This window comes from Uloborus diversus, chromosome 1 (genome assembly GCF_026930045.1).
Source record: "Uloborus diversus isolate 005 chromosome 1, Udiv.v.3.1, whole genome shotgun sequence".
Lineage (NCBI taxonomy): Eukaryota > Metazoa > Arthropoda > Arachnida > Araneae > Uloboridae > Uloborus > Uloborus diversus.
Window position 1 is genome coordinate 101,715,920 of NC_072731.1, and position 17,238 is coordinate 101,733,157.

At 34.6% G+C, this 17,238-nt stretch overlaps 1 protein-coding gene across 1 annotated transcript in view; it reads left to right on the forward strand.

Annotated features, from left to right (window-relative positions):
- The window catches only part of LOC129216874 (protein still life, isoform SIF type 1-like), a 184,434-nt gene that overhangs the window by 71,723 nt on the left and 95,473 nt on the right, over positions 1 to 17,238 (forward strand). Inside the window, exons 10-12 of the mRNA XM_054851126.1 lie at positions 3,526 to 3,796; positions 7,393 to 7,536; positions 15,410 to 15,592. Of these exons, the coding sequence (XP_054707101.1) occupies positions 3,526 to 3,796; positions 7,393 to 7,536; positions 15,410 to 15,592 (598 nt within the window). The remainder of the gene's footprint in view (positions 1 to 3,525; positions 3,797 to 7,392; positions 7,537 to 15,409; positions 15,593 to 17,238) is intronic.

Genomic DNA, 17,238 nt, shown 5'->3' on the forward strand with positions numbered 1-17,238 from the left:
TCACACGCAAACAGTCCTCTTATTCAGAACTACAATTAAAATAAAGAAGAAAGTAAGAAAGTTATATAATAGCATTTGACGCGAACAATTTATATGGATATGCAATGTCCCAACCTTTTCCTAAAGAAGGATTTTTCTGGTTATTAAAAAGCGAAATTAAAGATTTTGATGTTTCCAAACTTTCTTCTACTGATCCTGTAGGTTTTTTCGTAGAAATTGATACATCCTATCCTAGTTATTTGCATACAAACCATGATTTACCCTTAGCATGCAACAAAATACCAATTATATATGAAATGCTTTCTAAATATCATAAAGAATTATTAGAAAAAGGTCTTCATTTCCCCCAACAAAGTTCAAAATTGACGCCGAATTTTTACGAAAAAAAATTATGTTGTTCATTATCTGAGTCTAAAATTTTACTTGGAGAAAGGATTAATTCTCAAAAAAGTTCATCGCATACTCGGCTTCAAACAAGATACTTGGCTTGAACCATACATCCGCTTTAATAATGAACAATGGAAATCAACTCCACACAAGTTTGAAAAGGATCTTTTCAAACTTATAAACAACGCTTTTTTTGGAAAAACTTTACAAAACCCCGTAAACGCATTTCTTTAGAGGGAGCATTTAATCTTAATCAATCAAAAACAAATTATCTAATCCTCTTCTAGAGTACTTTAAACTTATTAATGAAAGCTTTGCAATATTTAAAATGATGAAAAAAAAAAAAAACATTACATCTTGGCCGCCCAATTTTTGCGGGCTATACGATTCCGGATTTGCCAAACTTAGAATTTACATAGTTTACTACAATTACCGCAAAAAATATTACAATAGAAATTGTACATTGTTTTCACAGATACAGATAGTTTGTACCTAGGAATACAATCTAATAACTTTTTTCCAGAACTTAAAAGTGTCTTTTCAGAAATCATGGATTTTAGCAACTTTTCCAAATCACATGATTGTATAATTTAAACAATGAAGGTCTTTTAGGAGCATTAAAGATGGAAACTATTGGAATTTATAGGTTTAAAATGTAAGATGTACTGCATAGGATATGGTTACAAAGTCAAAAAAGTAGCCAAAGGTTTAAAAAAAAGTCATGTGTAGACAATATAAACATTGATCTCTATAAATCCGTATTAAAAGAAAAATTATTTTTGAGATATACACAACATGCTATAGTATGCAAAAACGCATTTTTTGTGATACCACTTGCCGCATTTTAGATATAGTCTCATATCAATTATCTTATCCTCTCACAAGAGTGAAAGTACCAAGTAGCATAGTTTTCTTTAGTATCATTTCCTTCATTGAGGGTTTACGTCTTTTTCATTTTCTTCACTTTCCTTTTTCTGTCAAACAAGTGTTTGATGGTTGGGGTTCTCTGATAATTAATGACTTTTCTTTTAACAATTGGTGTTTTTTTGTCATAATGTTCTCTAGGGTAGGCATAAGCTCCTGAAATTCTGTACTTTTTAATTGCGCGAGCGGCACATTGTTCTTTTCATCGTCCGAACAAGAATCGTAAACCATGTGGTAAAACTTTTCAGAAGGTCTGCTTGGGGTACTACTATAACACTGAACCAATTAGTAAATAGTCGTAACTACTTTTAGGCATCCCTAATATATTGAGAAAGATTTAAAGTAAGAAGTAAAGCTGACAATCATTGTTGCAAAAACAAAGGAGTATAATAAGGCCTGCAATCAAACTTGTTAGGCCTTACTAGCCGCTGACATCGTGTACAATGAAGTACACAAAAGTACAAGAATTGGTTTATGTATATAATCCAAACGTCAAAGATAGATAGAAGCACTGACAACTGTAAACTGGAGCGCAAAACTACATCAAAAAGCGTAATATTAAAAAAAAAATTAACATTCAGTTTAGGTCTTATTAGCTGACAGGCCTTAATACTGCAGCTATCTTAGATTAACAAAACTCAACAAATAATAATTAGAGTACATCTTCAGTAATAAGCAAGTTCTATTAAAATGGACACCTTTCGCAACGGTCCAGAGGCGCAACAGCTTACTGAAACTTTCAGCGGTGGGTCGCAAGTCTTCTACCTTTAGTCTATTCTATTCCTGCAAATGCCATTGTTTTAGAGAAGGTATCAGTAAGTATTGCTGAAGAACTTTTTCGTCTCTCACACAGTTTTTGATTTTTCTTTCTCCTGCTCGAAGACAACGTCGTTATGCTCTGAGGCCCTTGCTGGCTTGGATGAGATTTAGCACTATCTTCAGTAGGCTTATCTGAAATTCTTTTAGTGAATAGAAGGGAATGCAAAAAAAAAAAAAAAGAAACCTTTGCTGAAGCATATAGTAAAATATTCTCACCCGGATGATGCTTGTCACCCTAGTTTGAACCAAAAATACTGGATTGGGATGGTGTTGAAAATATTTAAACTACTGAAAAAGCTACCGAGAATGGCTGCAGTGCCAGTGTATCCAGCTTCACTGCCGTCCAAGATTTATATGAGCCTACTACTTAGAAATCAAGGAGGTTGAAGGTCTGGCCAATTGGATCATCATAAATAGTCAGTTTCCCCTGTATTGTTCTCCAACATGGAAGCAATACTTTCATTCACATACTTTTTAAATGAGACGCATACTTTTCTTCTTAGACTGCAACATAAAGTGAGGAGTGTTATCCCATTTGCCTTACAGTAATGGAGTCCTTCTATTGACAGATTATAGTTATTATTGTTAAGCAAAAGAATCAGAGGTAATATTGCATACAGCATTACATTTAATTGAGTTTTCTCCTAGCTGGTTTTTCTTCTGAGTTTCTTTTTCCCTAAAACAAAACAGCATACGTCAGCTGTAGGTCACTATGTAAGATAGCACATTCGTATGTAAGGTATTATAAACTGAAGCCTAATGAAAACGAAGTTATCATTTTACATAATTTATGCATCAATTGATTAACGTTTTGAGATTAAAATGTATCTGGGGTAAGTATGCGAATTCGCACATTTACCTCTAAAAAAGTTCAACTACTTGTCCCTACTCATTGTATTGAAATCAAGTTACACCATTTTGGGAATGGCTTCACACAATAATTGAAATATGACGTCATTTGTTGCGACGAAATATGGGCTATTCAATACTAATGAGTTTTGAGATGTCTCTCCACTATTATAGGTTATAGAAGAAAATAGCTACGGATGAAAATATTTACTTAGACTGCGAATACGAATAAAGTTTTTTCCCTCACAATAACCCATACAGAGCTGTACATTTTACTGCAAACACTCACAGTAGCGCGACATCTACATGGTCATGAGACAGGTAACTCAGAGATCTGGAAAATAAAAAACAGGAAAAGTATCACAGATACGCACACTTACCCCTTTGCATACAAGTCCCGGTCTCCCCATTATATATGTGTTTGTGTGTGCGGATTTCCCACGTTTCAATGCAAATTGGTTCTAACACAAGTCATTCCTTTTTTCCATGTTCTCATACATATTTGAAACGAATGATTTAAACCCTACTTTCACTCTCTACTCGCAGGTTCTTGAGTGTGAAGAAGTGGCTGCTGCGCAAGCGTCAACGCGTGGAGCTGGCTCGCAAGCGTGGTTGGAAGGGCTACTGGGTGTGCCTGAAGGGCACCACCCTGCTGTTCTACCCATGCGGCGACAGCCGGGAGGGGCGACCCGTCGACTCCGCACCCAAGCACTTGATCATCGTGGATGGTGCCGTCATGCAGCCCATCCCAGAACATCCCAAGAGAGACTACATCTTCTGTCTCAGCACGGCCTTCGGAGATGCCTACCTCTTCCAGGTGGGACACATATAATAACTATTAATCGTTGGTCTCAGCTGCGTCCACCTATTTCGACAGTGACAAAAACCATGTTCATAAGGCTCTTTTAAAACCTGCATATTTCTTACAAACAACCTTAGCTTACAAACTGCTTTCTGGGCAGAAGCAGGGCCGGATTACCGTCTATTTAAGCCTCTAGGCCATGCTTTGAGATTACGCTCTCCCACCCCCTTCACTTATTCGAACTGTATCGAAATCGTAACCCCCCCCCCCCGCCGTCTTTTTCATAGGTGTAGCAGCGTCCGGGGGATAAGTGAAAATTTCGCGCCCCTTTCCCCGTTTGCAAACTGAATGATGGGTTTTATTTTTTCATTTTCTCTTGGTGATGTTCAGACGAGAGAGATTCGCGAGTGCTTCCCGGAATATTTTCAAATTTGACGCTCCAGAAATGCAATTTTAGGTCATTTAAGACAATTTAACTCGAAGTAAAGGTCATTTTTGATGATGTTAAAGGAATTGGATGAGCTAGGCAACTCTCTCCCCTCCCTTTTCGAAATTAAATTTATGAAACGAAATTTTTGAAAAGCTTTAATGATGCTGGGAGAGGACGGAGAAATTGAGGTCCTAAAACAGAATTTTAGAAGAAATTTTTTTGATAAGCGGGCGATCGGTGGCTTTAGCCAGAAACTTATTTGAAATTAAAGACCGAAACATTCGAAGACGTCTTTTATGATACTAGGGAAATGGATGGAGTTAAGATATTCTCCCCCGGAAAGTTTTCGAGATTGGAAACCTAAATACTTTATTGTAAGCCTTCTTTAATGACAAAAAGAGAAGTAATGGAATTTGGTAACTCTCTTCCGTAAATTTTTCGAATTTCAAGTTCTAAAAACAAAACTTTAGACAATTTTAATAATGTTGGAGAAAGGTTAATGTCTGTGACTCTCCGGATTTTTTTTTTTTTTTTAATTCAGGTCCTGATTTTAGGCGATTTTAAATGAGTTGGTGAAGGGGGGAGAGGATACGGAAGTCAAGGTCACTTCCGTGGAAACTTTTCGGGCTTGAGGCCTTAAAAACAAATTTCAGACGATCTATTATGACATGAAGGCTTTCTCCAGAACAATTTTTGAAATGAAAATTCTAAATATGCATTTATAGGACTTCTAATTAATCTGATGGTGCTGAGTGAAGAGATGGGATTTGAGGACACTCTTCCGGAAAATGTCCAAAATTTTAGACCAAATTCAAAACGCTAGGAAGGGGGGGAGGGCGCTCCTGCCCAGATATTCAGAAGTTGAGGTCCCATAAAAAATGTTGGCAGTCTTCGTTGACGTCCGGAAAATAAGAGACTCGTAGTCACTTGGAAACTTTTTGAAATTGACTTTTCATAAAAGCAAGCTCAGATAAACTTTGAAGATGTTAGTAAAAGTGTGTAAGGGAGGGGACCCAAACAAAGTCAAATTTACAGAGTGTAACTTTCTAGAAATGTGATTCAATTTTTTAAACAGAAATACTTAGCGGAAAATATAAATTTTTACTTCCGTTTTTTACCACAAAATAATTCTACGAGAAAAATGAATAAATAATAAATGAAATAAAATAAAGCAGAGAAAATATTAGCGAAATCAAAACACAAATAGTATAAGAGCAAAAACCCAACGGTATAGTATTTTTCTTTTTGTAAAGCTTAACTAAATATTTATTTAAAGTTTCGTCCCTTTTTGTATGGCCTCATTTTTCTGCTTGCTGCCGGTGGGGGTGCCCGGCACCCTCGCAAATATTTTATTTTGGGAAGGGGGGTGGTTGCTGGAGCATTGCAGCACCCTCGGAGCCGGCGCCCCAGGAAAATTATCTATTTTGATCAAAACGGTACCTTGATCAAAGCATTAGACCCCCTCTCCTGTAATTTTTATTTTCTGCTCAGTGAGCAGGTTGCAATCTGTTCTAGCTGGATTTTTATTCTCCAAATACTAGCACGCCACTTTCCCCTCTCTCTTTTTTTTCTAAGGAGCTGTTCGTTTTTTCCCCCGTGGTGTGCTGCCATTTTAGCTTGTGCCCCTAGGCCAGGGCCTAGGTTGGCCTATTGGGTAATCCGGGCTTGGGCAATGCTCTGAGTTTCTCCAAAACCATAGTAGAGTGATGTCAAAAAGAATGAGAAAATAATTTAATGATAATGAATGTCCTCAACTATGAAAATTGCTCGTTTAACCTATTTATTTTACACTAAAGCTACATTCCAGATTAACTTGTTCCTGAGTTTAAGGGGGGGGCATTTTACTAAGTTTTTTTTTTAATTTATTTTATTTTTTTATTTTATTTTATTTTTTCTACAACTTTTTCTTGCACTAAGAAGATAGCTACGAAAATCTACATTTCTACAACTCGTAAACAAATAAGCTCTATTACAGGACGTTGAAAAGAAGCTCAGTTTGATTACTTGACAAAAAGTTACTTGTTTATTTCACAGAGTTGAAAAAAACATTTTCTATTTTCTCCACATAATTAGGTGCCAAATATTTCCGCAGATAATTATTCTTAATTTGATTCATCCGTTTTCAGCATTAAAACATCTGTGAAACAATTAGTTTCAAAAAAGTTAAACAGTGGCTCATCAGAACCAATAATTTCGAACTATTCAGTAAGTTACCGCCCTATAGCCAGGGGTAAAGCAGAAATACATAAAATACACCGCCCGCTCAGTCAATTCCAGCCGAGGACTGCAGTTTTGTGTTTATTAGCACTCATCAGCCCTCATAGAAGTGACTGAGCTGGAGGTGAAAAACCTTTTATAAGATGTTACCCGCATTGTTATATACCTGCCTTGCCTTCTATATTCGAGTTGAACCGAACCATTGCTTTGGTCACTCGTCTAGTTAGTGCTAATTCATTATTAGCTAGCAGTTTGTTTGGCACTCTTGGCTTCCTTAAGAGGTTTTCCACCTCCAGCTCAGTCACTCTTATGCCGGACTGATGAGTGCTAATAAGCACGAGACTGCAGTCCTCTGCTGGAATTGACTGAGCTGGCGATGTATTTCATGAACTTCGAACTTTTTGCAACATAATCCATTAAAAACTTAGAAAGCAGATAACATAGTCATCATTCCGAATACAATTCTAAAAACAAAATTCGCTGCACTCATACAAATAAATTAAGTTTAATTTTACATTAAAAAAAGTCGTTTGTGTTTATTTCAGTCTCAGAGATAATATATTTTTTTTGTTGAGTAATTGTGGAACCTTCTTATCTTGAATAAATAATCGGTTTTTAGATAACTGACTAAAAAAATTTCAATTATTACACTTTTTTCTAATTAACTCACAGTTAGTTAATTACATTCACCTTTTTTAATCAGTGAAACGTTTGAAACGAAAATTTATTTCTGAAACATAATTACAGAGGACTCAAAAATTACATTTAAAGTTTTTAAAACTAGAGATTTAATTTCCAAACATGAAACATTTTGTAAAAACTTCGGCAACAATGTTGTCACAATGCAGTTAAATAGATAGTACATAAGATAAAAAGCCGACCGTTTCAAGTATGTTCAATAATAAATGCAAAAATTCGATACATATCAGCAATCGTAACCGGCGTATTTTACATTGATTCTCAGGCTCCTTGTCGGGTTGAACTGGAAACCTGGATAAACAGCATCCACTGCGCGTGCGCAGCTGCTTTCGCCAGGCACCGTGGGAAAACGGGGACTCTCCACTTATTGCAAGAAGAAATCTTTCGACTAGAAAAGCAAATTGAATCGGTAAGTACATCCACGACTTTTGGTTTTGAGGAAGATCATTTCTGATGGTGCCCAGTCCTTGTAGAGTTGAGTTGTATTAAACCACGAAATTTTATTCTCAAATACTTATGATTTCGCAATTACAGTTTAATCCCCCTGGGGAGGGAGAATGGGATATATATGATTATGTGTGAGCGTGAGTGCTTATGCGTGTATGTGAGTGGTTTAAATTTCTCATAAGCAATACCTTGATTCATAATTTACTACGGGTCCATTTTGTTTATAGTTAACTTTAGTTTTAAAAAGCTGAAAGTTATTTATCTCAGATTTTATCTCAGACATATATTATCAGATTTAGTATATAATCGAATGCTGCTTACTTAACACTATTGTTGGAGAAAACATAACCTGACAGCGTCTTAATGCTGTGATTAGAGCTGCGTAGCCTTCACAATGCTGCCAAGTTCAGTTTGCTCAAACTACTATAGCAACCAAGAACGGGCAAAAAAAAAAAAAATGGTTGTATGTTGGACTTAAACTGATGTCGTACGCTTTGTAGGATAGTTCTTAATTTTACCGTATTTTGGTACTTACTAGGAATGCGCCGATAAGCAGCATTGGTCAATTACCGTTTAATTGGCAGAGCTGAATAATGATCATAAAGATTATTTTTAACACTACAAGCCTCTCAATCATATTTTTTCTCTGATAATTTCGATTTTGGAAATAGTTAGGGGAGGGTGGCCCAAAGCGGGTAGGCCTTCGTATGCCCCCCTCCCCCGCGGTGTGTAAGCGGCGATGCATACGCATGCCGTGTTTACATGAACACCCTCGAGTTTTAATCAGTCTCACGAAGCAGTAGTGAAGCGACAAGGCGCAACCATTGAGAAGGAATAGATGGAGAGAGTGCAACCCTACTATCCCGATACGGCAACAGTACCATGTGACCTGGGGAGCAATTTCGAGTTGACCGTAACCGCTGAAGAGGTTTTCATTAGCTGAAGCCATGCATGATAACAACCTTTAACTGTAGAAGGGAAAAATTGGATTTATAGTAATAATGCAGTATTCTAACATTGTAAACTGTTAGGAAAAAGCCACACCAGGAAGTCCAGTAACTTTTCCCTAGCATGAACGAATGTTTTTTACTTCTAAATAAAGAAAAAATAACATTTATATGCATTCAACGAGTACATATTCCGCAGTTGCCTATAATTTTTAAGTTTTTGTACTTATTTTACCTATAAAAGTTATAAAACATTGTATATCTTGAGTGCAAATAACATTTTAGTTTCATAAAAACACTTTTTACTTAACTAGTAATTATTTTAACGGCTTTTAAGCATTTTGTGTACATTTGCTTTGTTGGCGAGTATCTTCTCGCCAAGCTCCTGTGAACAGCAGATGCGCAAAAATAAAGATTTGCTATTTTTATGCTTCAATTTAAATACTAGTATGCCTGCGTATGAAATCATTTCAAAACATTGATTACAATACATATGAATCCATAAACTTTCACTCAATAACAGAACACTTTAAACTATTTGTACATGCCCGTCATTTCAGGGAATAATCATCAAAATACATGAAAAATGCAATTAAATTATATTTTAAAATTTGGAAAGAAGTGGGGAGAGGGAGTTTGAATGATAGACCTGTATTTATATCCGTTATTTATTTATTTATTTATTAGTACGCGGTAAAGGAGTTGGAGCCAGAGTTGCTCTGATTTGTAGCCCCGACTGCATAATAAGCGCCGTCACGTCGTCTGAAAAACATTTAATGCCAAAAGAGCGATTGCGTGCCAAAACGCGACAACTTCCCAGCCAAACAAGTCACCTGACCTGGGAAACATTGGGTCTCAAGCTTATTTCACTGAGACATTTGCTATGGTTCCCGCCATTAGTATCCCTTCTCAATGGGCGCAACCAGGCTTAAAATTTTAAAAATGATAAATTTCTTTAAAAAAATGAAGTTTTGTAACTTGTGATTAGTCGAAGACCACGCTTTTTTTTTTACTGTCAATAATATTACGTTACTATGACACCATCCACGTACAAACTACGATTGTGATTTCGTTTGTTCCCTTTTTAAATTTAAGGTTATAATTATTGAAACAAAAAACGTGCCTGCGAGCAAAGAGGGTATAGAATTTAATCATATATTTATTTATAATTTCGTGACTCGTGTGCTGATTTAGATTTTCTATTTCAATAGGATAAGTATAACTTTAAAAAGTTATTCTTTAGGATGGAAATTAATTAGTCTATTAATTTAATGAGTTATTTCCTTATGTTTTATAAACAAATGTGCTGACTTTAAATTGGATACGTACAAGTATATATATATATATATATATATATATATATATATATATATATATATATATATATATATATGTATATATATATATATATATATATGTGTGTGTGTGTGTGTGTGTGTGTGTGTCCGGATATCCGGGGTAAACTTCAAAACTACTGGACGGATTTTAAACATTTTTTCACCATTGATAGCTACATTATCAGGGAACAACTTAGTCTATAATTTATTGCTAAGAATCTTAGTTTAAAAACGGCGTGATCGAAAACTGTGAATGTCATGTAATTTCCACATCAAATGATTAAAGATTAAACCCATTGTTTCGAAAATTCGTTGCCTAACAACAGCAACATTAAAAGTAATCATAATGTAAATTTTGAATCAAGGCTTCTCCGGAGCAAACATGAGTCTAAAGTCATTTAAACATTTGGAAACTCACTTTTTGCACACTTAGGTAAACATAGTAGAGAGCATTTTTTCTTTTCTTTTGAGTGTGTACTATTTAAGTAAATAAAGCGCACAGTTTTTTTTAGTGATCTTTGTTTTTGTTAGATATATTTTGGAAATTCTTTAAATTTTTATATGCTTTACTTTGCACTTTCGTTTCTAAATGAATACTCTTTCGTTCTTTATACTTATTGCTGTTTTACTTTTATGGGTAAGGATGAAGCTTAATTTTTAATGACGTCAAAGCGGAGTGTTTTGAGTTCTTTCATTTGGGCCCATATTGGACCGCTGTCCTATAAATAGGACAGCTGAAATAAACAAGTATAAATCACAATTAAATAGACTGATTTATATAAACTTTGTCACAGACTTTTTCTTACGTAGGTGTGTATACTATACAAGTAAAAGTTTGACAAATAAATTTAATTTAAATTGGGAAATAACCATAAAACTTAAAACTTAATAAACATATATTATTTTATGATTAATTAAAAATTATACATTCATTTTAAAAATAAATTAATGGATCTATTTTTGGAGCAGAAGAACAGTGCTTTTGCTATAAATAATAAAATTCAAGAAAAAAATTATATTTTATAGGTTTATTTAGCGAAATATTCGGGTGTCCTAAAAACAGGACAACAGTTCAATACCGACCCTCATTTTCTTCTGATTCACATTCCTACAAAAATAATCTTGAAACAAGCTGTATTCATACAATAACAAACAAAGGTCAAGTGGGTGGAGTTTTAATGTATAAGGGTGTCCAATTGATTGACAGGAGCTTCCCCTTCCCCCACTAGGTATTCTTTTATATATACAAGACATGTAAAGATTTGCATTCCTTGAAACGAGATCTTTTGTATGTGTACAACTGTTGTCTTTAGGGAAACCATTCTGAAATTTAGGATTCCTTTTAGAGCAGAGTATCATTTGCTTTTTGGTTCGCTTTGCAGTGCATGGTGTTTCTTTGATTATATGTGAAGTAATGAGATTTTTATAAAATGGCGAAAAAATTTCTAACAGTTGAGGAAACTCTTGATTATATGAATTCTCTCTCTTTGATGATGAAATTGATGAACCAGAAGTTATTGTTATTCCTCCTGAACCTGATTTAGTTAGTGACGAAGAAGAAATAGATGACTCTTTCACAAATCGTCATACACCAGAATTGAATGACAAATCTGATGTACAAGATGATGCTGGAACTGTAGAAATGTTTACAAAACACAAATGCGATGTGCCTATTTTCGAAATGAAGGATGTGAAGTGAAAAAAATGTGAATCAAAATTCGATCTCAGCTCTAAATCTATTCCTTTTCAAGAACACCAAATATAACAGATATTGTTTCTAGTAAAAGTCCTATTGAACTTTTTCATATGATGGCTGAAGACATGATAGCACACACCGTTAGAGAGACGAACCGATATGCTTCCCAAAAGAATGAGCATTCTTTTAGTATCTCTGAGAGTGAATTCACGCTGTACCTAGTTGTTATGTTTTATAGCGGTTATCACATTTTAACTTGTGAAAAAATGTATTGGGAAAATGCTCCCGATATCGTGAAGCATTCGTTAGTAATGCTATATCAAGAAAAAAATACAGTGACATCAGACATTATCTTCATTTCAATGACAATTCCACAATCGACAGACAAGATCGTTATTACAAAATTTGACCATTATTTGAAAAACTTAATGTTGCTTTGCAGTAGTTTGGAGTTTTTTCAGAGAACCTAACAATTGATGAAAGAATGGTACGTTATTTTGGTAAACATGGCTGTAAGATGTTCATGAAAAACAAGCCCGTAAAATTTGGATATAAATTGTGGATGCTGGCATCTTACGATGGATACCCTTTCAATATCATTCCTATCAAGAAGTTCAAGAAAAATGCAACGAACCACTTTCTCAACGCGTTGTTGAAAATTTACTATCTGTTGTGAAAAATCTTGCATTTCACAAGGTATACATGGATAACTTTTTTACCTCCCATGGGTTACTTGTTCGATTGAAGCAAAGGGAATTTTGTGCAACTGGGACTGTAAGAGTCAATAGGATGGCAAAATGTCCATTGAATTCTGTGAAAGATTTGTCTAAGACAGAAAGAGGTACTTCCGACGCAGCATTTGACGCTGCCAACAAAATTGCTGCTGTACGCTGGAATGATAATCGTGTCATTTCTTTTGATGAGCAATTTTGATGATACAAAAGTAAAAAACAAAGTAGAACGCCGGATCAAGGGAGGCAGAAAAGAAGTCGATGTGCCATATTGTGTCACCATCTATAACAAATATAAAAATGGAGTAGACCTTTTTGACAGTCATGCTGAAGTTTATTTTGCTTCAATCCAAGGAAAAAAGTGGTACTGGCCACTTTTCTTGAACTGCTTTGAAACAGCTCTTGTTAAATTATTTTGTCCGAGTGAAGCACAAGATATATTAACCTTCCGAAGATCAGTAGCTATCAGTTACTTAGGTGAATCAATTCCAAGGAATAAAATAAGACAGCGCAGTTTGCTACAAAATAACAAAGAACTTCTTCATCTCAACAATGAGCATTTACTGGTAAAAGATGCTGATGGTCGCCAAAGATGCCAATTGAAAAATTGCAAGAGAAAACCAACATCTATATGCCAAAAATACAATATTGGACTTTGTTTAGTATGTTTTCCAAAGTTTCATCCGTGATTTTTTTTCCTCAGAAGGTAAGATAAAAATTTGAGATTTTTGTAGCGCTTTGGACCGTTGTCCTATTTATAGGACAGCTTGTATTTTTTGAAATATAAAAGATATTTTCAAAATTGTTGTTTTATGTGTCTAAACACATCCTAGTAATAAGGTAGTTACAATTTAAAAAAAAAATTTGATGTCGCGTTCTACGAGTGGTCCAATATGGGTTTAAAACAGAAAACAAAAGAAAGTAGCGATTGTTTCTCACAATTATTACTGACCCAGGCAACGCCAGGTATTTTTGCTAGTGTATATATATATATATATATATATATATATATATATATATATATATATATATATATATATATAATGGCAGGTAGCTAGTCAACTATTTTATACCTTTATAACTTCATATTTAATTGGTAAATGTACCAAATAACAATTAGTTAATTTTACCAGCTTTGGGCTCCCTGATTGGGGTAAAGCGGGTTTTTGAATGTTTGTAAAAATTGATAATAAATAAATATTGGGTTTGAAACAATACAAAAATCACTTTTTCTTCTGAAGTTCAAGAACCCTGCTAAGAAATAAAACCAAAATTGTTACGATAAAAATCCAAAAACTACAATTTTTGAGCGTTCGTCGAAAACCTACCCGCTTTGGGCCACCCTCCTTTAATAGTTCATTTCTAAGAGAAATGAACTATTCCACTTCCCTAATTTTTCTAAAATAATTTCCGAAATTTTATCCAATTTCTTAGAGCAAATTTTCATATTATTGTTAGTAAAACTATATCATATTAACTAGGCATGAAGATTTTAAAATATTGGGGGGTAGCCTGTGGTTAGCAAGCTAATTTACGAGAGCTTTTAATTTAAATTTATGTTAAATTATTAGTAGACATTTAGTCCAAGATTTTTATTCTTTATGAAAATTTTAATTTTAACTAGAAGTAATATGTTAAAGAAGAAAAGTATTGACAAATGAAAAGTGTTGCAACATTGTATACATGAGTATCTTTATTCAAAATAGAAGAAAATAAATTAGAAATGACATCACTTCAACCAATAGTTTGTCAAATAATAATAATAATAGTAAGCATGGACGTAAATTTGTTTCAAATCAAATGCTATTAAATTATAATTAATGTTTTGTTGAATCAAAAATCAATAATTTAAAGAGTAATTTGTAAAATGTATGATGTCAAGATCACATGGGATGTTAGAAGGAACAAAATAACTAAAAAAAAATTGTGTCGTCAAAAGCCGGGTGAGTTAAAGTTAATAACGTAAACTTTGGAAGTGATCCTTTAACATTTCATTCAGTTTTACGCATCTTCTAAACTATTCGCTTTGAATTTTTTTTTAACTCTATACACTTTCATACTATATTATTCATTTATTGTTAAGAAATGTATTCCTCCTAGTTTCCTGTTGAAGTTATGCTTTAAAGAAAATTATTATGAAAAATACTTGTTCAGTCGCTTATGAATAACCGGCTAAATGGCCAGTTATGGCCGATTAATCGGTACTGCCGATTTCCTAGTAATGACATCCAAGGAAGGACCACTATATTGTAAAATCAAGCACCAATGCTTGTAGTCAAATAATTGATTTTTTTTTTACCTTTTTTTTTTGAGCAATCACGATTGCTTATTGTTCTCACTTGACCGTCCTTGATGTTCCGGTTCCTTTTTCAGCTTGGACCAGGCCCGCAGCACCACCGTCCACCGGCGGCGGCGCGGCTGGTCCTGAGCACTGTCCACCGGAATCCACTTTTGCTGGGCGGTGGCGTCCATGTCCTACACACACATGCCTGCACACAGACACAAACACATGCCTATATACACACACACACGAACGCCTGCACACACACACGAACGCCTAAACACACACACACACACGAACGCCTACACACACACGCGCGAACGCCTGCACACACACACACGAACGCCTACACACACACATGAACGCCTACATACACACACACACACGAACGCCTACACACACACACGAACACCTACACGCACACGCGCGTACGCAACACTCACTCACACACATGCATACATACACTTACGCACCCACACACATGCGCCTACACAAACACACACGCTCGTGATTGCGAAAAACATAATTTGAATTCAAAATGCCAAAAATTAAAATTATTTTTTTTTTTTTTTTTGTGCGTGTACTATCAAATTTTTTCACTGAACGTTTAAAAACCATCGTGGTCTCTTCTTGAAAATATATGATACTTTATTGTAAAACTAAGTAAGTTTCTAAGCACAAATAGTACATCAAAATTACTTAACTTTTTTTTAATTTAAAGATTTAATTTGATAGGTAATATAGATCCTGTTTAGCAACTGGAATTACTAAAGATTGAAACACTTGTGTTTTATAAATTAATATGTTTGTCTTAAAGACTGATGATTTTATTTTCTGCATCAGGATGCCAAAATGAAGCACATGGCTGAACTGCAGCTGACTGTGGTAGCTGATGCCGAGAGCAAACTTCAACTGGCCAATCAGATAAGCAACTGGGAAGAAAATATGGAACGGTTGCATTGCGAACAGTTCCGATTACGGTGCTATATGTCCTCCTTGCAAAGTGGAGAGTTGCCCAATCCCAAGGTAAATCTTTTTTTTTTTTTTTTTTTTTTTGAAGTTTTGTTATTATTATTATTACTATTATTACTGTAATTATTATTAAGAATTTTAAAATGGAACTTGCAGTATGTAAATTCTGTTTAACGTAAGTAGGATAAACGGAGTTAGAAAAAAGCAACAAAAATGGTTCAAATCTTTACCAAAGCTCACAACTCCTGGTAAACCATTTTTTTTAATAGTAAAAATGTAATTTTACTTTAACAGTAAGAAACTTTCAAAGATAGTTTAAATTAAGTCTTCTTGTTTTTCCTAATTTATACTAATATTATATTGAGAGACGACGAATTTTTGTATGTTTATATGTTCGAGGTAATCTCCGGAACCATTGCAACTATTTGAAAAATTCTTTCAATGAATGAAAGGTGCCTTCTTAATGAGTGACATAAGCTATAATTCGAAAAAAATCCGATAAATAGTTCTTTTTACTTTCTTTTATAAAAAAGGAAGTAATGTATTCGCAAAAAAAATTTCACTCAAAAATCGACCTTAATTTCCATTTTACTCACCCCCGAATGAATGTTGAGTTTTTTTTTTTTTTTTTCGACTCGACCACACGTGGATAAGTGCCTAAGAACGCATAGTCAAGCGAAATATCCATTTTGACGATTCCCGAGTTAATTACAACGAGTTTTCTCGTGACGTTTGTATGTACGTATGTGCATATGTACTTATGTGCGTATGTGCGGATGTGAGTATGTGCGGATGTGAGTATGTGCGGATGTGAGTATGTGCAGATGTGAGTATGTGCGGATGTGAGTATGTGCGGATGTGCTTGTGTTCGTAAATGCGCTTGTGCGGATGTGCGTATGTATGTCGCATAGCTCAAGAACGTATGTCCTAGAAAGTTGAAATTTGGTACGTAGACTCCTAGTGGGGGTCTAGTTGTGCACCTCCCCTTTTGGTTGCATTCGGGTGTTTCTAAAAGGGTTTTTTATCCCTTTTTGGTGGGAAATCATTGTTAATTTCGATGTAAACTCAAACGGTGTTATAATTTGGCAGACACTTGGCGATATATCGCCAATCTTTTGGTCGATAATTCGGCGAGAAAATTGGCGAATTTTTCAAAATCTAATTTCAATTTGGCCATTGTTGGTGATATTTAGAGAGTAAACTATTGCATCACATTAAAGATGCCAGTAATGAAGAAATGACATTCAATTGGAGTAAAAAGAAGTCATGTGATGCACACATCAGCTAGTTCTATTCCAATTTAGGCCCAAATTTCATGTAAATTGCCTATTATTGGCTGTTAAAGGGGTAAAAAATTACTTGCACATATTAATATTATATATCGTTGAAAAGGGTAGAATTTTCCACGTTCTAAGCAATTTGTTTCAATGCTCTAACTTCATTATGACGGGAGTAATTTGCGTTTTTAGCTGTAACTCTTTTAAGTTTAGCTGAAATTCAGGCACTACTTTCTATCAATAAAAAGTGACACATACACAGTTTTCCCACAGTTTTCTTTTTGACAACATTGGAAAAAGCGACATTTTTTTACTCTAGAAATATCTCGACCTACGGTCGAAAAAATAATCTTCCACCTCCAAAGGAAAAAAAGTTACAAGCCGTTAAAAATCAAGTTCGAATAAATCTCATCTCCATTAAAA